The following is a 25,065-nucleotide window of genomic DNA, read 5'->3' on the forward strand; positions in this document are numbered from 1 at the left end:
AATTATATCCTGCACGTTAAAAGACAGTCGAATAATGAAAATGAATTATTATGTAATAATTCGGCAATTAAGAATATGAGAGGTAACCAGGTACGTAATGGTGCGTATATGGGAGTATACGCCGTATAATTACCTAATATTTTTATAGTTCAGGGTATACCTATTAAAAATTCTAGCATTACATCACTGGAGGAAGCTAGGAAACCCCAATTAAACCGACGAACACAATGTTATCCACCACCAACTGACATGGCCAAGGATCGAACCAGGGACTATACTGCTGAGTAAAGATTTGTCATACATCATAGATGCATCGCATATTTAAGATTAAAATCCTGAGATGAATGTTCGGACGCAAGAGGAACGAGAATGGTGAATGGCGCAAATTGCATAACGAGGAACTGAATAATTTATACCGTTTACCAAAAATTGTTAGGGTCACCAAGGCTGGGAAGCTCAGATGGGGAAGCCATGTAGCCAGAATGTAAGAAAGTAGGAACGCTTTCAAGTATGGACGGGTCTAGGACGGACTTCTGGGAGGGGGGTAATACTGCTACTTAGAGCTACTTTTAAGAGCTCCAAACTCTGGGATGGGTTTTATTTGTATATATAAAAAAGAAAGTTTCCTCTTCTGGGATCCACACCTGCTTTCCACTTTTGTACTGGAAATCCAATTGGGAAACGACCATTAGGAAGAAATAGGTGCAGATTGGAGGACAATATTAAGATGGATCTCGCAGAAATAGGAGTACAAAGTAGAAACTAGATCCAGTTAGCTAAGGACAGAAGTTAATGGAGAGCTTTTGTGAATACGGCATTGAACCTCCGGGTTCCATAGGCCATAGAGTGAGTTAGTATTATATAATGTAATTAATGTATTTCAGACAACTGCAACTAGCTTTGGTAAAGAAGTTGGTCTTCAGTTTTCAACCTTGACAATATTCTCGAGTGCTCTGAACTTCGAAAGTACAAATCTATGATCCACGAACTTGAATTTTTAAATGACTATCTAATTGTAACTAATAAACGCAAACCAAAGATAAACAGAAACTGTTCAATCTTTTACGCAATACTATTTGGAAATCGTTCAGATATATCTTCTAGGAAAAGACACAGTATCGCCAATTTCCAAAAAACATGTTATAATTAGAATATCAACAAATTTTAATACTCTTTACTAAAACTGTTTAAGGCTGTCATAGAGTTAGTAATTTCTCTAATTGTCATGCAAATCAACTGTTGCCTCCTTTGTATTATTAGAACCTTGTTAGAAGACGAGGAAACAGTGGTAATTAGCAAATGAATGTTATCTTCATTAAATATGTCGGACCTTCAACAACTAGGAAGAATACATTGGCCATGGATGACAGAACAAAAATACTTCCTCTCCCTCCTCCTCATTTTCAACACCTCCCGTTTGAGCTTCTGGACGTTTCCTCGAAATTTTAAGACGTTAGTTCTTGTGCAAAACAACCAGTGACTCACAAGGTTTGAAGTCATAATACCTGAAACGAGATAAACAAAACCCATATAAAACCACAAGGTGTTCTACATTTGAACAGTGTGTAGTGAGCGTGTATGTGTGTGTCTCTCTAAACCTAGTTGAAGAATAGTTTCTAAACAACATTAACCTTAGGAAAACAAACATATAATGAAGCTTTTTGTAAGTATAACAACTTTGATGGCCATAATTTAAAACTTTTTTTTTTTTTTAATTCTTTCAGTTAAATCTGCTAACATTGCATTATGTTCGTTGTTAATTCAAAGTGTTTTCAGTTTATAAATACACATCAATAAATGTTGATCTACTAGTAAAAAGAATCTGGCATAAATATTAGTCTACTTATAAACCAAACGTTCTTCAAATAGGTAAAATTCAAAGTAACGCAAATATTTATACATCAACAGACAACATTTAGTGAAGCGCAGATTTATTTATATATCAAATTATTCAAACGAGGCAAAGATTATTTATATATTAATTGTTGTTCAGATAGATAAAATCTCTAGCAGCAGAGACAACTTGCGAACCGCTTGCTGTAAGCTTGCATTGAAAGTCGGCAAGCTTGCATTCAGCTTGCTTTAAAAGTGTGCAAGCATGCCGCAAGCTGGATTCCTGTAATAAAGTTACATGGGGGCAAACTTGCATTCAGTGTTCCATTCAAGGTTGACACAAGTGTTTTACGCCGGCGGCCCGTGACGTCCAGTGAACGGCCAGTGACGTTATGACGCTCTGCGAAGAATCTAAAGTATCGCTTGCAGGGCAAACGCAGAAAGCCAAAAGTCAAGCACGCACCAACCGGCCGAAATCTTTCTTGCTACTTGGGATGCAAAGTGACGTAAATATTACTTATAAACCAATAAATAACATCCAGAATATTAATATATCAAATTGTTCAAGTAGATAAAATTCAAAGTGAAACGAAAATTATTTACACCCAATTGTTGTTCAAATAGATCAAATTTAAAGTGAGGCGAAGTCAATTTATACATCAAGTATAATTCAAATAAATAACATTTACAAAGTGATACTAAGATTATTGATACATCAATTGTTCAAATAGATAAAAATGCAAAGTAACGCAAATATTATTTATAAATCAATATATAAGATTCAGTGACTTGATGACTATTTATATATAAAATTATTCAAATACATAAAATTCAAAGTTAGGTGATAATCATGTATACATCGAATATTGAACAAACAAATAAAATTCAAAGTGATACAAGGATTACATGTATATACATTATGTTATTTATAATACATCAAATGTTCAAATAGATAAAAGTCAAAATGATGCGAAGATTATTTATGTATCGATTGATGATCTACTAGATAACATATTTCTAAGAGACGTTGCCAATTGAGTGTTAATGTCAGAACTAAACGAAACACTTGTTTATTAGTTTGGTTTCATATTTCATGTTGCTTAGATATGCTTAATCGCAGATATGCGAAACATAGTGATATATTTCATTTTACTACTTAATGATAAATTAACCACATCTTCTCTGAAGACATCCACATACTTGAATCTTTGTTCTTGTGTCTATTTCTAGCATTATCATAATAAATATTAGGTTTTCATTGTGCTGGCTACAGTAAGACCTTATGTTGTGCTAGTGAATAATCCATAGAGGTTTTTAAAAAATCTTGATTTTAAAAGGCTTATGAGGAATTAAAAATGAAATTGGGAATTTCAATTTGAACGTTGAATTCAATTTATTAATGCACGAACGTGGTTATCACAAACACTGTGATAACTACATTTTAGTAAAGTTAATTCTTTCTGTATATTACTGTTATCTATGAGACGGGAAGTATGTTTTTTTTTTTTTTTTTTCAGATCAAACGATCCAATATATTTCAATCTTGTAGGTCTTATATCTGGAGAATTACAAATACTGTAACCAAAACCCAAACTATCACTTAACACAGTATGATGTGCTTTTTTCCGTTAAAAAGTACGAAAACTCGATTTAGTGGCTGTCCAAAACTTTTGTGGCTCCTGATCCAAAACTTAATTATTGGCCAAGATCGCAATCCTTTGAACCATTTTTGGATCATTTTCCTAAAATCCTTGTTTTAAATTTGAGACGAGTTGAAAAACCATTACGATAATCGAAACGAGACGAGAAATTTTTGGAGATTCGTGGCCAACATTAATTCATTCAAGTCTTTGATCTCAAACAGTATAAAAACAATGAATTTGATGAAGTGATTGCATAAACACAATGAAGAGCAAATATCGACATTTAAAGATATGTAAGTCATTACGCAATATATTCCAATAATAAATATGATTTTAATGTTGTTATATGGTATCCTTCATGGATTTCTCGTGACGCAGAATGATTTTGATAACTTTTAGATGATTTTTTTAAAAATCAGGACATAAATTTACAAATTAAGACAAGAGTAGATTAGTTTTTCAAGAATTGAGACAACACAATACTTTTACGAAATTTATTCGTTTCGTGGCCAACACTACTGTATAGTTTGTAACAATGATATTGAAAATCTAGGAAATTCATGATATGGTATATACAATCTTTTAACTTACTGTATAGAGTTGAGAAGCGAAGTAATTTATGGTCTACTTTTATGTTTTTCGTCCCAAACACTTTTCAATTGATTCTATCATTAAACAAGGGTAGACGAATAACAATTTCTTTAATATTGCGAATAAAATCCAATCTGTTAGCGTCGCATAGCAAATGAGTATTAAATTTCATGCTTTATTAATTATCCTTGCAACAATAAAATTAAACACAATTTTAAAGATAATTTAACACTTTTGCGCTAATATTTTATTTCGGACAAAGTGGACGATACTCACATAACCATGTTTAATTAAATATTTGAAAATATTAAAAATAAGTGATTATTATAAGTGATAATATTAAGGAAGTGATCCTCCAAATTCGTCTTTCCCGAGAATGTACTATCAATAACTCGGCAGAAGTCGGAAAAAATCATGAAACTAATTTCTGGAATTATGACAAAATATAAAGGTTGAGACATCTTTGTAAACAATTATCTTTGTATACTGAAATCGCAAGGATCCCCTATTTACTTGAAGAAGGTGGTGAGTTACTCCCTACTTCCGCATTTTCGGATTTGAAATGCCTGTTATCGAGTTCTTGTTTCACATTCGGGTAACTCTTTGCATCAAAGACATTCATTTGTCTTAACAATCACACACGGTTGCAATTACTTTTTTATTTGACAGATTATACCTTCCTGGTGGCAGGGGCCCATCCAGGACGGACTTCTGGGGGAGCGATGGGTTGTAATACTGCTACTTAGAGCTATTTTTAAGAGCTACAAACTCTGGGATAAATTTTATTTACATATAAAATAAGAAAGTTTCCTCTTCTAGGGAGCGTGGAGATCCCCCCGATCGCCCCCTTGGGTCCGCCCCTGCCTGGTGGTTCCAGATAAATTTCTTTAGAGCCTAACAGTAATGTTCGGAGCTGGACTATGAAATATCTCACTAGACGCTAAGTTAATTACGATAAAGTACCATGACTATAGGCAACCATACATTTTCAGTGTTATTATGGTTGCATAATAGCACAGGAGTTGTAGTGCAAATTTTCAGAATACTTTCATATGCTATCTATGTTGTTTGTTTGTAACATTTTGAACAAGTTAGTATGTGAAATCGATTAAGACTTTATTTTTTGGAAGAAGTTTTATAATTATTATCATGAATGAAAAAATCCATTGCTTTCAAGAACTTACAAAATATGAATATAAATGTTGCAACAATTATTGGTTTTAATAATCATTGTAATTCTTGTTTTTCTGTCTTCCACAGATTATATTTCTCGTACAAATTGTTCTTCTGGCAAATTCTTCACCAGTTCCACAGACACATGTGGAAACAAATGAAGTGTAAGTAGTTGTACAAAACTTTCATTAATATCATATCGTTATTTCTCGCAACTTCTGAAGAAGCGGAAAAAGAGTTTCTGAAAGCACAACTTAATGAGAGTGCATAGAGTAGTATTCTAATTTTTCAATAGCATTATGAGCTTGACTTTTACTTCTATAGATTGTAAATATTCGATTACTTTACCACGAAGCTTAACTGCCTAACTATGCATATTGCGATTACTTTTAAATAACTGTAAATAAAGTTTCATGTTGCCATTCCCTTATCAGTGTTTTATGACTTAGCCTAGTGATTCCCAACCTTTTGTGACTGACGTCACACTTTACTGAATAGCCTATTCATGACATCGCAACACTAGTTTGAATTGTAATAATAATAATAATAATAATAATAATAATAATAATAATAATAATAATAATAATAATAATAATAATAATAGTAATAATAGTGTAATCCTGGAAGTTTTTAGAAAGTAGTGACTCTACGTAATACTGAACATTATTGCTGCCGCAAGAGGCGTTGACTAGTATAGTGTATTGATATTGACCATTTATTAAATGCTTCATGATTTTTCAACTCTAAAATTAGCAACGAACACTATGAAACTGTCTGACATACCGGTATATCGCGGCACACCGGGTGGGAACCCACTGACTTTGCCACTTATTAGGATCTCAAGACTTATAAGATACTATTAGTCCATCTGTTACTTCACAGAACAACTCTTGAACAAAAGCGAAGTTTGTATTCTTTTACAATAGGTACCTAGACGAATTTTTATCGGCAGAGTCAATCCATGAACATTTTCCAGAATAACGGTGACTTTAACAGTGCTTATGTACAGGGTGGGCCAAAAGTAGGTGTACACTCCCGTATTGGTCAAGTATAAAATTCTAGTTTATGGGTTTATTTGTTTCCGGTGTTCCAAGCTTAACATGTAAGTAAAAAGACATTAAAAACAAAATATAATAAAGAGACTAAGTCTACCTGATGGTTAAAAATAAGAAATGATAATAAAATGCAATTAGCTGATCAGTACTGTACTGTATACCTACTTTTGGGCCACCCTGTATATCCTATTTTAAATCTATAAAAAGCCCTAGTTTCTATGCAACCTGCATCGCAGCAAAGAACAAAGGGTTGCCTACAATAAAGGATATGTAGCTTTTCTTACAGCAAAATTTCCTTCGAAATAACTCATACATGGAATCGCGTGATCTTCCTTATACTGTCTTTAGCAGTTTATTTTCAACTTTTCTCTGTCTTTTAAATAAAACACGTTTTAAATGTATGAAGAATATCTAACACTTTCATTTTAAAAAAGTTTGTGGGTAGATGATTCTCATTCGCGTCAGAAACCGTCTTTTCGGTTTTCCTCTTTTATATTTTCTTTAACCTGTTTAGTGGACATCTGTGATATGAAACTGGAAAAAAATAAATATAAAATCAATTGTTATTTTCAACTATCTCATAAGGATATAAATAGATAATTGAGCCTTCTTGGTCATATTTTAATATGTACTCAATATTTTTAATTCTAGTTATACTGTAAAAACATATCAGTCTGTGAGTAATAATAATATGCAAACTAAAACATTTAAGGGTTACGGTTGCATAAATAGCTAGGCAAAACATTTAGATATTCTTAATTCTTATTATAACCCCTCAGTTTGTCAGTCATGCAATTTGTAATCGTTCAGCGAGGCTAGCAGTTAGCACTAACTACACTGCCTTCTGCCTAACGCCAAGAGATGTCGCTAGTTAAAAAAAAACATTTTACAAATGTATATTGTATATACAGTAATGGAAAAACTAATAGCAATTCCATGTAATTTTATGCGTTTACAATGTTTAATAAGAAGTCTGTATGCAAGTAAGCATAAACGTACAATGAAATATACATCAATTTAAAGGAAAGTTTAAAAAGAATGCAAATTAAGTACAGAAGATACCTATATCTGCAATAATGGGTAATACTTTACAAAATGTGATAACCAATGTTAACGAAGGTTAAATTTAGGTTTGTTCAAAAATAACTTTTGATTTGAGCTAATACTTAACTGGATATCCATTCGATTTGATAACTAGATTAATTAAACCGTTTTTGCATGGAGTTCATGCAGTTTTGCAGTGTCTTCGTGTTGAAAAAGGCGTTTTTAAATGACTCTCAAAATAAAGTCCAAGTAGAAAAATAGTTATCCATCAGCTTTCACGTTAAAAATGGTCTGAAACATGGAGATGCGTTGTCTCCTTTAGTATTAACCCCCCCCCCCCAGAGTATGCTATAAAGAAAATCAAAGATATCAACCAACGCCTACAGTTGAATGACACTCACCAAGTCATGGATTATGCTGAAGAGGTATATTTGCTCCTCGGAGGTGATATGAGGAAAATAAGAAGAAATGCAGGAATTCTATTGAATAGCTGCAGGAACATGGGTTTAGGAGTAAATCCAGAGAAAATTAAATACGTAGCCGTAATTCTGATTGTAATTCTACAAATTAGGAATACGTAAAAATATAAATAATACTTTCAACAAAGTGAATACTTTCAGATATCTAGGATCAATGTTAAGTAACCAAGACCATATCTAAGAAGAAATTAAATGTCGATTGACAACAAGAAATCGAGTTATTATTCAGTCCAAAATCATGAATTATGTCGAAGAATTTGAAGCTTAAAATATATAAAAACAATAATTACATGCATGTTGTACTGTACGGTTACGAAGCATGGTCTCTTACTTTGAAGGAAGAAGCAGAATGGAAGTATTTAAAATCTTGAGGTTAATGTTCGAACTCAATAAGGATGGAAATAAGGGGTGGCGGAAACAAGGAAGTACATAATTTATACCGTTTATATAACATTGTCTTAGTCTCGAAGACTTAAATGGGTAGGTCATTTAGCCACGTCAAAATTTTAAGTGGAAAGCCAAGTGATAAAAGACCATTAGGAAGATCTAGGCACAAATGAGAGGACAATATTGAGATGGATTTTCCAGAAATAGGAATACAAAGTAGAAACTGGATCCAGTTGGCTAAGGACAGAAGTCAATGGAGAACTTTTGTAAACGCGACATTGAACCTCCGTGTTCCATAGGCCACAGAGTTCTAGTTATAAGTTAGTTATAGTTATTAGGGAATAGTAGTGTCTAGAAATGCTTCTTAGAAGAAAGTATAAATGTTGAAATGCAACAACTACTTAATATAATGTTTTAATTGTGTTCTCCTTCTTCTTGCAGTCGAGACATCTTTGGTACTGAGCCACATAACTCAACAATAGAGATGGATGATGATGGGTAAGAGAATGCATTATTTCTATTATATACAAATATTGAATGGCGTATACAAGTTATAAGAAATGGAGACCATGTTTCCTATTCTTGGTTCACTTATTCAGAATTCTTATATTACATTTTAGAAATTTTTAAAATTACAAAATACGTATCTGTTGTTTTTTTGTACGAATTTAATTTGGGTAACACAGAGTTAGGAAATACGATGTGAGCATAACATTTTTGAACTTCCAACAGTAATACTCTGGACAACAAGACCTTTTTTCCTGATAGTATTACTCTATCAACAATTTGAACCAGTTAGATAGTACAGAAGATAGGAAAGGGAAATATTGACTACTGTGAAACGAGAACCGGCATTTCCTATGTAATCACGGATAAAATTACATTTTCGTCAAAATCTTAAGTTTACGCAGTAGTGTTGAAAAAATTGCCATTTTTTGGTACATATTATTTCATAAAGTTCAATAATAGTTGCATTTTCTTTCGTGGAACTATAACCAGTGTAAAACTATATGTGACCAAAAGTCGGAATGTATGGTCAGCTTGCGACAGCCATTATGTTTCTGCTCGTATCTTTCTACCAGTGGTGGCTTTTGAGAGAAATCACATCGGTAAAAGATCATTGTTACAATCTAAAGGTAAAAAGCTTCAGAAATCTGTTTACAAGCATCTTTCCATAAAAGCCACCATAACTTTCTAGATGAACTAGGTACTTTTTAATTCAAATAGTTTCCGAAGCACCTTCAAAGACAAGTCAACGTTGAAAAATCTATGTGCCCGCTTAGAATCGAACCTGGGACAAAGCCCGAACTATTCAGGTAAAATTTTAATTAATATATAACGAATATCCTTAATTTGAATAGCACTTTACGTTTTAATGTGTGGCAAAAATACTTTTCTAGTTAATTTCTTAGTTCATAATAATATTAATAGTTATTAGGCAGCCCAAAACATTCTATTGGATTTCTCCACATGATGGCACTTGCACACTCTTTACGACTTTCTTTTCGAGATGAATTAAACGAGAAGGGTAACCGTATTCGTGAGTGTTTCGTCTTTGAGACGTTTGGTTGTGGTCACCGTAGCTAAAATGAGAATTCATTGAGAGCAGATCAGTCACACATGAGAACCTAATAAGAGTTTTATACATACCTGTACGCTTTATGAGTTTAAACTAGGATGAAAGAGGGAAAAAATATTCAATGCATTCGGCATAGCATTGGATTAATGAACGAACGTTACAACAGTGCTTTCACAGAGTGCAGAGTGAAATTATTTGAAAATAAAATTCTGAGACTAATATTCGGACCCAAGAGGGATGGGAATGGGGAATGGCGGAAATTTCATAACGAAGAAGTGCATAATTTACACGGTTTATCTAACATTGTTATTGTCATCAAGTCTATGAGGCTTAGGTGAGCAGGCCATGTAGCCACAATGGAAGAAAATAAGAACGTTTTCAAAATTTTAACTGTAAACCCAAGCAGCAAAGAACTTCCATGATGTGCTACGAATAAGAATACCACAAGCATAGATAACAAGGCACTCATCAGTGGCATACGCAGAATTTCGTCAAGGGGAGAGCTCAAACACTCAATTTCATTTCCTTTAAAAAAGAAATCACTGTTCCTTTTAAGACTAGTGTGATTTTAGTAAATATATTTTAATATAGTAAAAGTACATTTTTTGTAATATCTTACTCAAGGAGGAGTTAAACCTCAAAATCTTCCGCTGCATATGTCACTGAGCTCAAGGTGACTATTTAGGCAGATAACAGTCATTGGTGACGTATTTAATGTGAAACATTGCTAGACGTATCTAATTACAGCGTACAAGTTATTTTTCAACACCTCCACAGCTTGGAATTAACATGCTGGATATTTGATTCATTTTCCGTTGAGTTCTGCCACAGTGGCATCTACAATTATCATACGGAGGTTGGAGATTATAGCTCCTTACGAGACAAGAGTTGAGGCTGTCCTGTATCGAAAAGATGTCGTTAAACTGATGTCTGTCTCGGAAAGTGTACATATTTCAATTGCAGGATCTCTATCTGGTCTCATCTCCACGAAAGTTTTTGAAGCATATACGAGAGTATTTGCAAAAGTTTCAGGTCTGGCGCAGTAATATTCCACTACTGGTAATAAGCCACTCATGACATATAAATCATCTATGGAACAAATAATGTATCAGTTTTAACTGTCTTAGCTGAGTCAGATTGTTGGAGGCTGTCATTCAAATCAGACGCTGTGCGTTGAACTTTATACTGCATGACAATGCTCCATCCCACACGGCTCTTGTTGCCAAAACTGCAGTGAAAAACTTTGGCTTCGAATGGAGATAAGACGTAAGTCAGTTGCTGGTGAGGGTATATCCAGTATACTACCTGGTTGTGGCAGTTCAGTTACACCGTGAACTTGCGTAAAGACAAAATGAATATGGGACCTCCATAGAGCGTCATAAGGGCGTGTATGCTGTACGAGTTCAAATTGGGGTCAAACGCCGCTGCAGCAGGGCGGAAGATTTGTGAGGCCCTTGCTGAGGGTGTCGTGACTACGGCAGCGGTAGTTTAACAAATTTAGGAAGAGTGACGAAACTGAGGAGAACTGTGGCCACACGTGTGAGAAACTGAGACTACAATTCAGTGTGAGTAGAGAAAGCATTCGGCAGTACTTCCATCAACTTGGGAAGCACTACACGTTGGGTCTATGGGTTCCGAATGATTTGACTCCGGGCCAGAAGGGAACACGAGCAGACACTTGTGTCTCTTTGCTGTTTCGTCTGAGAAAGGAGCCTTTTCTGGACAGGATATTGACATGTGATGAGAAGTGGGAAGCTCCACAGCGCCGTCATCATTGGTTAGCATCCCATGAACCGGTTTCAAAACAGCCGAATCCAGCACTGCACCAGAAGAAGGTCCTCCTGTGTGTTTGGTGGACCACTTGTGGCATCGGGAACTGCTAGCAACTGGTCAGAGCATCAATGCAACTATATACTGTCAGCAGTTGAGCTGTGTTCTAGAAAAACTCAAAACTCTGGAGCCAGGGCTTCTGAATCGCAAAGGGGTCCTCCTCTTCAGAACAAAGCTAAACTCCACGTGGATAGGATGACCCGGGACATCATTCTACGCCTTAGATGGGAAACACTATTGCATCCGCCATGTTTCCCGACTGTAAACCGTTCCATTCCTTGGACAATCACCTTAGAGGACGCCAGTTCAAATCCCTAGTAGAGATGCAAAATGCACTTGATACCTTCTTCGCTTCATAGCCCGCCAAGTTCTACCGCGATGGAATCCATGGCCTTCTGGAATGTTTGCAGAAGGTCATCGATGCTGATGGGGACTATTTTTGATCTTCAGGTAGGTCTTAGGTGACATATAGATGTTCGAAGATGATGGGTGAAATAGCGACAGAACTTTTCTGGTTACCTTTATAAATATACACTGCATTTACATTATCGCTAACCAATCGTCTCATAGTTAACTTTTCTATGCCTTAAATTTACTTACACGTTTGTTCCACGTAATTTTGAATAAGTTCTGCATGGACAACCTAAATGCTCACTATCATCTAAGTAAAAATTAGTTCTGACTTAAGTGAACACTCATTATTAGTATCTCTGTTACAGTTTCGGCAACATATCATTACTTTAATCAGATACATAATTTAGAAGTGATATGTATTTGGATGTTAGAAATATCTGTGTCTTTGTTCGGAGTATGTCTCTCACCGTTAAGAAAACAGAAATAAAAATAGAAACATGTGGTCTACTTTGAGGGAAGGAAGTAGACTAAAAGTATTTAAGAACAAGATCCTGAGACGAATATTCGGACCCAAGAGAAACGAAAATGGAGAATGGCGGAAACTTCATAAGAGAAACTTCATAACTACATAATTTATAGCTTTTGCCAAACATTGTTAGGGTCATCAATTTAGGAGGCTCATGTAGGCAAGTCATGTAGCCAGAATAGAAGAAAATGGGAACGCTTTCAAAGTTTTAACTGGAAGTCGAATCGAAAAACGACAATTAGGAAGACCTAGGCGCAGATGGGAGGACAATATTAAGATGGATCTCGCAGAAATAGAAATATAAAGTTGAAACTGGATCCAATTGACTAAGGATAGAAGTCAGTGGAGAGCTTTTGTGAATGCGGCAATGAACCTCCGGGTTTCATAGGCCATAGAGTTAGTTAGTTAGAATTCCACAATAGAAAAAAAAACGAAAGCCTTGTATATGCTCTATTAATACATTTCTCGATGTGTGGTTGATAAGTAAGGCTACTACCTAATAATGTACCTGGATATTTTGTCCAAGTTGTTTTCTTAATTAATTTCTCATTCATTTTATGTTCAAAGTTAAGAGAAGTATCGTATATTGCACAGAACATGCAATTGCAAAACATTTGCTTACACTAAAGTCAAGTTTATTACCTAGAGACCATTCATAACATTCACTTAAATATTTCTGTAAATCGAAACAGCCTGTAGAACTAGCCAATGGCGCCGACTTTCCAAAATTCATGTGGGTGCATATCAATGGCGGGACATGTTAGCCTATACGTTTTCAGGGAAGTTTCGATATTTGATTTGTTTTTAGTTAAAATCTTTTATGAACACTGTCATAAGGATTAGTTGAGGCTGCCCTAGCTCAGTCGGTAGCACGGCTGACCTGAAGCAAGAGGAATGAGTTCAAACTCGTGTCCAAACTAAAAATCTTGTGAGTGCGGCGCAACCACAAGATTATTTGTGTGGGTGCCGGAGCCCCGGACCACCCACGTAGTCGGCGCGCATGCAACTAGCTATTTTCCTCTATAGTTTAAGATCATCAACAAATAGAAGACAGTTTGAAAATTTGATGACAGGTTGAAAATCATTTATAAATAACAGGAAAAAGTGGTCCCAAATTTGAACCTTGTGGTATGCCAGATCTCATATTCAAAGTTAAATGAGTTTCCCTATCTGTACGTAATAAACTGTTTTCGATTATTTAGATACGAAGATAATAGCCTTAGTAAGCAGTAGGAGGACGCAAAATTTGACAATTTCTAAACTAAAAATTATGTGATCGAAAGCTTTACAAAAAAGAAACATATAAACATCTACAGAATGACGCTCGTTGTATATAGAAATAAATGGCTTCATATGTGTAAATAACACATTATTTTTTAATATAAGATAGCATCTGTAGCACAATGTCGTACGAAGTAATTCTGCATATCCTTCAAATATATAAGTTTAAATCTCAGCATAACAGGTAGATTTATTCGATTTTAACTTTTTAAAATTGATTACTTACACTTGTTTTCAATTACTGCACTAATATCTAAACAATATGACATTTCATTACGTGTCTGTTCACGTTATTTCATAACAAGATGAACTTGAGCAATATACATTTTTTTAAAATGTTATTAAGCAAATGTACAATCAATTTCTTTGTTTGATTGTAGATTCTTTCCCTTTTTTCTTCATGTGTCATTTGATAGTTGAAGAAACGTACATGTACAGGGTGTAACAAAAAGGTATGGCAAAATTTCAGGGATGAATTCCTTATGGGTAGACAAGCAAAAAAAAAAAAAAAAAGTTCATATGAGTATATGTCAGGAAATGCGTCGTTACAGAGTTACGGCCATTAAGCCGTCTGATGCTGTGAAATAGTCACATTCTGCTCGCTCCTTAATGTGACTCAATTTAAACATCAATAGCTCACTCCCTAATTAAGATAGGAAGATAATTTTTGTATCAATGTGTTCTTGAAGAAGGAAGCTTTCCGCTGATATGTATTTTAGGTATGTGGAAGGAAGGCACCACAGCGGAAGAGGAAGGGAAAATACCCGTGTTTTTGTTTCTTGCATCACGTAGTTATATATATTTGTAATTAATAAAGTTTCAAAATAGCTTCGAGGTCCCTTGAATATTCTCTTCTACTTTATGTATAAATGATTTCTATGACTGGTTAATTGTTTTTCTTTTATTCTATTTTTTTATCTAATTCAACAAATTTACTAGATAATTACATGATTTTCTTCGCCTTTCTCTATAAAACTGTTTCTCTTTTAAGAGACTTATTATGTCTTAAGGAAACGAACATGGGAATGTTATATATTGGAGATTCGTAATAATTATCTCTCTTTCCAGTGACCAAGACCACCCAGTATACATAATCCATCAAGTAATTATACAAAAACATTACAGTCTTGTAAGTAACTGTTCAGCAGGGCCTAAAGCACATGATGATGATGAGGATGTTGAAAGAGAAAAGTAAGTATTACACGTAATAAAATACAGTATTTTATATCAAATAGAATACAAAAACTCGGTAACTGAAAATGTTATTTGAGTGCAGCTATTATAAGAAATACAATTAACTGTAAGTAAATGAAAAATTATCATAATAGTCATGCTCTTGCCTTCCTTTCAATAAGGTCTTTTATATATCCAAAATATTAACTTTATCTTTTTCTTTTTCTAACGTTGCAAAATTCGCCGTAAATTCTACAACTTAATTAGCGTGTAACGAAGAAAAATGTCCAAAGATAAAGTATAACACCAACAATTAGCTGCACTGGTACATCGCCTCTTATGAAATTAAGGTAATGGTACATCACCTCTGATAACAAGTTTCTGAAGCTGGGGTGTCCATCGCAACTTATTGTCAAAAATGATTCCTAAGTATGTTACTGTTTTAGCTGGTTGAAGAAAGTGATCTCCCACACGTATCTGTAGCAAATTTGGATTTCGTCTAACTTTACTGCGGCATTTAGAAGGTAAAATAACAAGTGTTTGTTTTTTGTCTTCATTAACTGAAAGTCTCCATTTACTAAACCAATTCTGAAAGCTAGTAATTGTAGTCTTTAAGTTTGTATTAATCTGCTGTATCGTTTTTCAAAGTGTAAGAAAAGCTTTATCATCAGCATATTGAAAGAGATAAGTGTTCGGCGATGGAGACGGTAAATCGGAAGCATAGAGTATGTATAAAAGAGGAGATAGACTAGAACCTTGCGGTACTCCTGTGTATGGGAAGACTGGATGTGATAATGAGTTGTTTATGCTGACATAGGCTATTCGGTTGAGTATAAAAGAAAATATGACTCTGAGGTATGTAACAGGAAGACCCAGTTTAAGAAGTTTATAAAATAATCCATAATGCCAAATTAGATCAAAAGCTTTTTCCAAATCCATTAAAACGAGACAGGACGGAAGAGACATTATAGTGATTGTTAATAATGGTAGTTAGACGAAGTAGTTGATCATTTATGCTATAATGAGGTCGAAATCCAGTTTGATGAGAGGTAGAAGTTGTAGATCCATAATGTATGGGTGTAAAGGAGATACGAGTATTTTTTCAAAGACTTTACCCAACGTGGAAGTTAACTGGATTGGACGATAGGACTGTACAGAATGCGGTGGTTTCTTGAGTTTCAGAAACATACAGACTTTAGATACCTTCCAATCGAGATGATAGAAACCAGTTCGTAGGATAAATGTATATATCGATGCTAGAAATATGAAAAAAAAAAATTGACCGAACATTCCTTAAGTAATCTGTAAGTTATGTTTTAAATTATTCTTCAAAACCTTTATATTTTAATAAGCCTTCTCCAAAATCAATGGATGTGGATTGTGCTGCCATCTTTGGAGTTCTTTTAAACTATAATATTCTGTTCTAATTTAATATTTAAAGAAACATGACCATTCTTTCTTTATTACAGTTTTACGGGTACACTGGAAGTGATGAAATTAAAAAAAAAAAAAAACTAAAGCATAATACCTATCCATTATACATTTCAACACCACATTGTTGTATATAGGAGTTGTATATGTCTCAGGCGTTTGTTTGACGGCCAAATAATAATGAAAAAGGAAGGATAGCCATTTTTCCAGTCTAAGATGAATCTTTATTTTTAGAGTGTTTTACTCAATGAACACCATATATCACTAACATTATAATTAATTGTATATGTAATGTATTTGCTTATTACATACTGCATACAAGAAGAAAGAAAACACTGGTTATACATGAATTAGCAACTCCAAACTGAAGTAGGCTCAAATCTTACAAACGATGCGAGATATTGAGAAAAATAATCGAAAAAATCTCCCCTTGCCGATGTTTTATCAAGACTTCTTTCACTTGTATCTGCAAAGGGACATGTACAGATGTTATAAGGAATGAAAAGGAGATGTATGCTCATATGCGAATGGTGCGCTGTGTAGAGAGCGCAGGTTCAGCTAGTCTATATACCTATGTATTAAAATGCTAGGTTTCTATGTTTGTCTCCAATCCTTTCAACAATGAGATCTCGAAAACCACAAGTGCTACAAACTTGCTGTTTTCATTGGTCGATTCCAAATTTTGTGTAGATTGTCCAGTTCTCATTCAAATTTTCAAAAACCGTGTCGTTATTGTTCTATTCAACATTTTAGGGACCGTTTTGATCCCATAAGATTAACATTGTTGCAGCCGAAGCTACGATGTTAGGCAACCAGTAGAGAAGTTACGTATGGCGGGTTGTCGGATATAGCAGGCGCTATGCTTAAATCTGAATGGCAAAACCTATTGCTTGCTGGAAACTTCAAAGGTCTCAAGAGACGCAATGAGGCGTACTCGGACGGATATGGATTTAATAGAAAAAAATATTTCTACTTGTTTACTTCAACAAATTTGCTAGAAACTCACTCTAACATCTATACATAAAAGTTCACTTCCTTTGTGAGTCTCCTATCCTTTACTTGTGTGAGTAAAAAGACATGCACAGTGGGAAGGAGATTCATGGTCATAATAGAACGATGCGCTGAATAGACAGCGCAGGTTCAGCTAGTTATCTCTTAAACTTTATACATTTTTCTCCAAGTATAATATTATCCAAAGTTGAGATATACGTATATCAATGGATAGTTGACATCGAACTGCACAAAATTATAGATACTTGAAGGTAAATTCTCATTAGAAGAATTTAACCACATCAAGAAAAACGGATTTTTGCACGGGTGCCGATGTGGTTCAGTGATAGAACGCTCACCTCTAGTGTGCACGGTTCCTGTTTTGATCCTAGCTCCCTTCAAGTGGGCTTTGAGGTGGACAAACACTGTGTATGTGAGTTTTCTCGGGGTTTCCCCGTTTCCTTTCCTTTCGCCACTTCACCATTAGTATTCATTTCATTATTATCGTCTCCTTTAACCTTGGTGTATAATCTTGGGACCTTATATATATAATATGGTGAACAAGAAGTATGAAGTGTGTATTTTGTTGCCAATAATTATTGTTCATTTTTATCTGCTGGTTCCTCTAACCGTGACACACATTCTCCTATAGTGACATACATGCTCCTAACAGTGATGCCAATACTCCTAACAGTGGTACATATTCTCTTAAAGATGTCACACATTCTTCTATCAGTGACACACATTCTCCTAACAATGATACCAATAACCGGAATAGTGACACATGTTTTTCTATAGTGACACACATTTTCCTAACAGTGATGCCAATATTCCTAATTGTGATGCACACGGAGTGGATATGATTCTCAATAATCTGATCGTCCATTATTCTAATTACAGGCGTGATGTCATTGAATGGATTAAAGAAAAGTTAGGAATGAGTTCTGATAATGACACGACTGAGGAACCTGAATCGAACACAGGGATGGCAACTCTCGCAGAAGATGAGAAAGCAGCAGAAGCTTCCACTGAGGTTGTCAAGTAAGAGTCTATTTTCCTCTTTAATTGCTTCAAACTGAACATGCAATACTTCTACAGCATAGACACGGGTTTAAACGGAAATTAATGGAAACAAGGGCTTTAGTTGGTAAAGAATGTGTGAGAATGCACTACTTAGAATACTAGAATGAAAGTTACGTGGGCAAATTAATACTTACAATTCATATCTGTGGAAATTTGTATGCCTTTAGTTCAAATACATATATTTACTAATTTAATAGAAACAGCCGAAGTTGGAAATATCAGTTGTCTGGGTTGGCAACGTTAGTTAGCGACCACAGCGCCATGTTTCTGATGGTGGTGTGTTAGGGCAAACTTCGTACTACCTGAGGAGCAGTAAAACGAACAATAGTACACAGTGAACTGAGCAGACAGTGATGCCATCAAATGGGTAAGCTCTCTGAATTCCAAGAAAATTAAGTTGTCGGCGCTCGGTTCTGTAGTGTGTGTGTGACCAAAGTGTCACGTTTGTTGAGTGTATCGCGAGAGATAGCGTCTAAGGTATTGACGATTTCGAAAACTCACGGCAAAATCAAATCGGCGTAAAGAGTCTTAAGAAAATCCTCAGTGACAGATCCCTTCAACTGCGGTGCGATTCAAAACCTCCCACAGTCTATGTTGACAAGCATAGTCAGCTGCGAGTTACATGACATGGACATGAGAGGTCGGGTTACACAGGTGAAACGTATTATACGCGTTTAGCTCGATTTAGCTCGAACGGACAATATCGAATGGAGTCACGTCGTACAAAATGGAACCATTGATGACTAGAAACGTTTGATATGGTCTGATGAGTCATCGGTCACCATATTACAAACCAAGGGTCGTATTTACGTGTAGTAGACTTCTATAGAAGCGTATGATTCGCAATATCATTGCACAACCATGAAACATGCTGGCGATTCTCTGATGCCGTGAGCTACAGTGTCCTGGTTTTCAATGGATCCTGTGGTGACACTTACCAGTTGTGGGTCACTGTCCGTGATTGTATCGATATTTTAAGGGACTGTTTAGTTCCAAATGTTGTTTCCGGCAACGACATCATATTCCATTAGAGCTGTACCCGAGTGCTTTGAGGTACATGGGGATGAATTTGATCACCTCCCTGGCCCACCAAAACCTTCGGTCTGAACATAATTGAGCAACTGTGGTACGTTTTGGATTCGGGAATCTGGGGTAGATTTCATCTTCCATCCCTTCTCTCACGGAATGGAGATGCAGTGCATGCAAAATGGTGCAATGAAACTCTATGACTCCATTCCTCGTCGTATCAGAGCTGTCCTGAGGGCGAAAGGTGATCCAGCTGATATTAATTTAGTAAATTGTGCATTTTTCAGGTGCTTTCATTAAATAGACAAGTATCTGTATTTGCGTTCCGTTCTTTGTATTCGTATCTATATTCAGTTTGCGACAGAAACTCTTGTGGTGAGCTATCGGTCCGCAAGATGAGGAAAAATGGCAGTAGGAGTCCGTGTAATACCTATTCTAACTCAACTATCAAGAATGTTTATCGTCCATATGCCTACATCATGAGCTGTAAACTAAGCTATTTAGGTTATATAATAATTAAACTGCTTTTCATTCTTTTTTTGATCTTTTCTAGGAAAAGAGATACTGAAGGTGAAGCGTCTGGAGAGGAACCAGCGATCGAAGCTAGCGGTGAATCTAGTCCTTCTGTACAACCAGTAACTATACCCGCAGAAGTAACAACGTTCGCAAATGGATTAAGAGGGTAAGTTAGCTTTACTTTGTTGGAGCCTCTATCTTTTTTTTAATTCTAATTTATCTCTAAAGATCCTCAAATGACGTTTGTATTTCAAGCAACGAGCTTAGCAATGTGGATGAAATTAGTTTCTATAATACAAAAATTGTAAGGGAAGTAACTAGATATGTCTAATTTCATATCATCTCCAATTTTACGAAGAGCGATAAAGTGGCTCAGTGGTACAGCATTTACCTCTGGTGCGTGAAGACTCTGGTTCGACCCCCGGCCAAGTTAGTATATAGTGGACAAGCATCGTCTCCGCGGGTTTTCTCGGGATACTCCCGTTTCCTCCTACAAATTCATTCCACTAATTCTTTCGCCATCATTCACTTCCCTTAGTCATCCGTCTCCCTTAGCCTAATGGATATAACCATGGGACGTTAAATTGAAAGACTTCCCAATTTTACAATGACACAAAAAATTTTAAAAATACACTGAGAAAAAAATGTAGTTGGTGTACTTAAAAAGATAGGTTACAGCGTAATTCCTATAGTTTTTGAACTTAACATACAGCAGACGTATAACTGAAAACGCATGTTTTATAATATTTTCTGTATAAGTGTTCCATCTATACGTACTTTCTGTATGAAACAATGTAGGCGATCAGGATCTTACATACAAATGGACGTATATAACATATAGCCGACGAAGGTAACATAAGTATATGTATGTGATATACGGAAAACTGTTAGATGTCAGACATCCTCCAACGGCATGATGTAACACCTAAGGGCAGTGCCTATGTAGCATACGGATAACGTATGCTCCGTACTGATTTCTATAGTAAGCAAGAGGATGTATATTTGTACAATATCCCGTTATATGAAGTTATGTTTTCTTTCTTTGCCGTCTGGAGGATATCTAAGAAACTAGATGAAATGTATCTACAAAGTGGTGAATTTTCTGGCATGTTAAGAATTGCAAAAAGCTCACCATTTCACTAGATACCTCGAAATTGAAATGAAATTATATTTTCTACTTTAACGTCCCACGACTATGTCATTTAAGCTAAAAGATATCGATTATTATTTCACCCACCTTTTGTGCTGAATCACCGTGGATCGAGCTCATGACCGCGTGCATCAAAGTAACAAGTCTTAGCCACTAGATCAGTTGGAGGACACACCAGGTATTTATGACATAGATTTTAGAGCATGTTAAATCATCTGTATGTAAATGTAGAAGAGAAATAGCAAGGATTGTAAAAGTGTATTCAAAATTTCCGTAACCAAGCAAAACGCTTCAGTGTGACAATGAGGTGAAAAACTCTCATCTTGTTGGACGCTCTAGAAGCCCTGTGATTCTATTTCATACCACGAGATAAAATACAAAAACGCAAATGGTGGCAATGCAAACGTCACTCTTTCGTCCACTTTTTGCCAATATTTTCGAAATTTCCGCGTAGCTGACGCCAGATCGATTGGTTAGTTCCGTTGTAGTATGTTAGAGGCGCTACTATCCTCCAAGTTTCCAGTTTTTCTGACTTCGTGTATTCTTTGTTTGTGTTTCATACTATCTTCGTAAAATTCACTCTTTTCGATAACAACAGAGAGGAAAAATACAAAATGCTTTCTACTGCAAAGTCGCCATCTTGCAAATTAAGTTGGGTTGCCAAGTTGTTGATGGCAAGAATGTCTATATATGTGAACAATGATACCAATCTTAAACATTATAAAATCCCATCTCGACAGGCAAAAAAATCCCATTTTTCCGTTAAATTTTCCATGTAATAGCGATTATTAAAATAAAAAAAAAAAACAGAATATGAAAGATAATAATCAACTCTATCCATATTACTAAGTTTTTAAATATCTGAGTAACAAGTGTTCCATGTCTATAAAATAATTTATGTACAAGTGTTCTCCTTAATCGAAAACAAGTATATTTCGATGTCAGAAATGCAGTACAATTTGTGTTCCTTTGTGATTCATTTTTGAGAATCACACATGATTAAATCACTCCACAAACAACATGTACTTTCCAGATAACAAATTACTTCGAGAAAAAAAAATGACAATTAACACTGATTTGACACTTATTAACGATTCATTATACCTATTTCATATCCCTAAAAAAATTGTTGGCGTGCATTATTAAAACTTTCATAAATGTGGTCAATTTCGAAAAAAAAAATCCCTTTATCCCTTCCAGAAAAATTAATATCAGAAAGTATCACAAAATGGGATTTTCCCACGGGTTGACATCACTGATTCAGAATTATAGTATTAAAACTCGACGAATCACTTGTAACCCTTTATATTTCACCTTGATATAGAGTATGTTAAAAGTTTTCAGTTTTCCATTATTTACACCATTTTTTAAATCATTTGGTTTGTTTTAATTTTCAGAAGACGACAAGCCACGACGCCTGTTGAAGATGCTATTGCAATGGCAGATACGCAAGAATCGACACAAGCAGTACCTGAAGAAATGTAAAATAAAAATAAAAAATGAAACCGAAGAACCCGCTCTATCGAAATACTCTAAAGGAAAGCATACCATCCACCTTCCAATTGAATTCCGTTATTTATGTGTCTGTACATACAGTACATATAAAACGTGTTGAAACATGCTACAAGCAGTTCGTTTGCTAAATGACTGTCTGCCATTAAATTTTTGAGCAATAATAGTTGTTTTAAATGTTCATATAAATTTTTGTATAATTGTTTTCCATTATATATTGGTCTGTTAAAATTTTCAGTTGCGTCGTAATTTAGATCATTATATTTATACACTTAAAAACTAGGCTTCAAGTATTTACACACGTAAAATACAAAAAGAAGAAAACAGTATTTAATATTTAAAAATATACCTCCAAACTATGAAAATTATTAAAGAATAAGAATTTGGATTAATTAATTTAAATAATAATTTTGTTATATAATTTAGTTAGTAACTAATATGCGGACATTTCTTTATCCAAATATGAAAGAAAATACTATAACTTGCAAGAGTATGATTTAAAAAAAAAAAAAAAGCTTATGTTTGTGTTTTACAATGTAAACCTAAGCAAGCGAACAAAAACAATTTTCCTTATGAGAATTCTAAAATACTGGTACTAAAGGAATTTTAAGAGTTCCACAAAGGTGTGAACAATCTCAAACATACAGCTCAATGCTCGTGTACGATACACATAATCAGAATTTTCGATTGTTTTCTACTGATTTAAAGTTTCCGGATTTCTAAACAGAGTTTCCCAACTGTTTTTTCCTGGCACCTCTCTAAGTAAATCCAGCGTACTTCACGACCCCCTCCTTCCTGCTCAATGATCAAACATGCTTTTTGTCTGACCCTTTATGCGATTTTAGATGTACCCTTCAATTTTGAAATCAATAATAATAATAATTAATAATAACAATAATAAGCACCAAAAAATAAATAGAAATACATGTATTTCTTATGAAATAGTATTTCCATATTGCTTGTTTTATTCAATGCAGCAAAAATATATTAGCAATGATTATATAGTAGTGATTAACACACTTATAATTTCCCAACTATCGAGATAAATTCATGTTTTCGTCAACTATTGTAGAAATATCTTAATTACTTAGGAAAAAAGAAACGCATAAAAATTAGCAAAATAGGACTCACATTTAGCACTATTTTTAATCAAACTTTCTTGGACTTGTAAAAATTTATTGGTAATACTTAATCTTTACAAAATTTGAAACTATTTATTTGGAAAGACGAATCACACCAAATATTTATGGTAATTAGATGGTAACTGTAAAATTATGTAAACAAAGCAAAATGTAGTATCATGAAAAATATCAAATGTGAAGGATTTTCGTAATAGCATACATCATCAATCATATATTACTGAAGTTGAAAAAAAAACTGAAAGAAATATGTCGACTTTGTATGTTTGAACAGGTACCATTTATATATTATTGTACTATTGTCTTGTTTAGTCTGGCCAAGCGAAATATTCTATGATTGTATTAATCTGTTCAAGTGTAAACTTTCTTAGTGTTAACAAATGAAAAATAAATCCAAATTTACTTTTGTTAACATATTTGAAATTTACCTAACTATTTGAAGCCTAGCTATTAAGTGTTGTCATTTTTTTAATCAATCTTCCTGCGCATATTATAATATAAATACTATTGTCATTAAAATAAGAATATTAACTTCTTTTCTTATGGTGTAGACAAAACTACAACTAATGTTAAATAAATTATTGTTATGACAATTATCTGTATTGTAGTTTTATTTTTTTAGCATATATTCAGGGACGGATCTAGAATTCTGCGAACTACGCGTTCGCAGAAGGCGCCAAGCTTGAAAAGGAATTTTGTGTTTTAAGTATGAATATTTATGAGAGAAAATGTTATGATGAAAAATTTTCCAAATAGCTTCATATATACATTGTACAGACTGAGATACTGATAAAATACATCAAAAGGACAATAATGTCGAATCTTTGCGTGATTGGCTGTAAAACATACCTTTACAATTGAAATGGACTCGTACATCAATTGACGCCAATGCCACTCTCACAAGTGATGCTAGTTCGAGGAAAATTTCTCTCGACGGAGGGAGATTTAGGACAGATTTTTTAAAGAAGGGAAAAAGGAGGGTTATAAATATGAAATAAAATGTAAGGAAATTTAGCTTTTCAGTAGATGATATATTAAGCACTACGGCAGTACGACTAAAGATGACGGTATTCTTTCCTCAATCCCACCACATGCACAAAATACAAATGTAACACTCTTCATTACTCTTCCAACAGCCCTTACCCAATTTTGTTAGACAAGCTAGAGAATATCATTGCCAAATATGTCTTTGAAATGAGAATGAATCAACAAACAAAAGGAAGTCAACTGCATGTGTTGCATATGGATTGGGTGACATTATCACAGTAGG

At 34.5% G+C, this 25,065-nt stretch overlaps 1 protein-coding gene across 1 annotated transcript; it reads left to right on the forward strand.

The window, feature by feature from the left end:
• Positions 1-1,498: 1,498 nt before the first annotated feature.
• Positions 1,499-24,377, forward strand: LOC145688852 (uncharacterized). Its single transcript, XM_081763019.1, has 7 exons — positions 1,499-1,663; positions 5,328-5,404; positions 8,647-8,703; positions 14,844-14,966; positions 18,270-18,410; positions 20,032-20,160; positions 22,542-24,377. The coding sequence occupies exons 1-7, from the start codon at positions 1,652-1,654 to the stop codon at positions 22,627-22,629; spliced, it is 627 nt and encodes a 208-aa protein (XP_081619145.1). The 5' UTR covers positions 1,499-1,651; the 3' UTR covers positions 22,630-24,377.
• Positions 24,378-25,065: the final 688 nt, after the last annotated feature.

Source organism: Thermobia domestica, chromosome 7 (assembly GCF_964235325.1).
Source record: "Thermobia domestica chromosome 7, izTheDome1.hap1.1, whole genome shotgun sequence".
In the NCBI taxonomy this organism is placed as follows: domain Eukaryota; kingdom Metazoa; phylum Arthropoda; class Insecta; order Zygentoma; family Lepismatidae; genus Thermobia; species Thermobia domestica.

Excerpts from the sequence above, each read along its gene's own strand:
- LOC145688852 (XM_081763019.1), top strand. Across the intron at positions 18,411-20,031 it reads GCTTCCACTGAGGTTGTCAA|GAAAAGAGATACTGAAGGTG; the intron begins GTAAGAGTCTAT and ends GATCTTTTCTAG. Across the intron at positions 20,161-22,541 it reads TTCGCAAATGGATTAAGAGG|AAGACGACAAGCCACGACGC; the intron begins GTAAGTTAGCTT and ends TTTAATTTTCAG.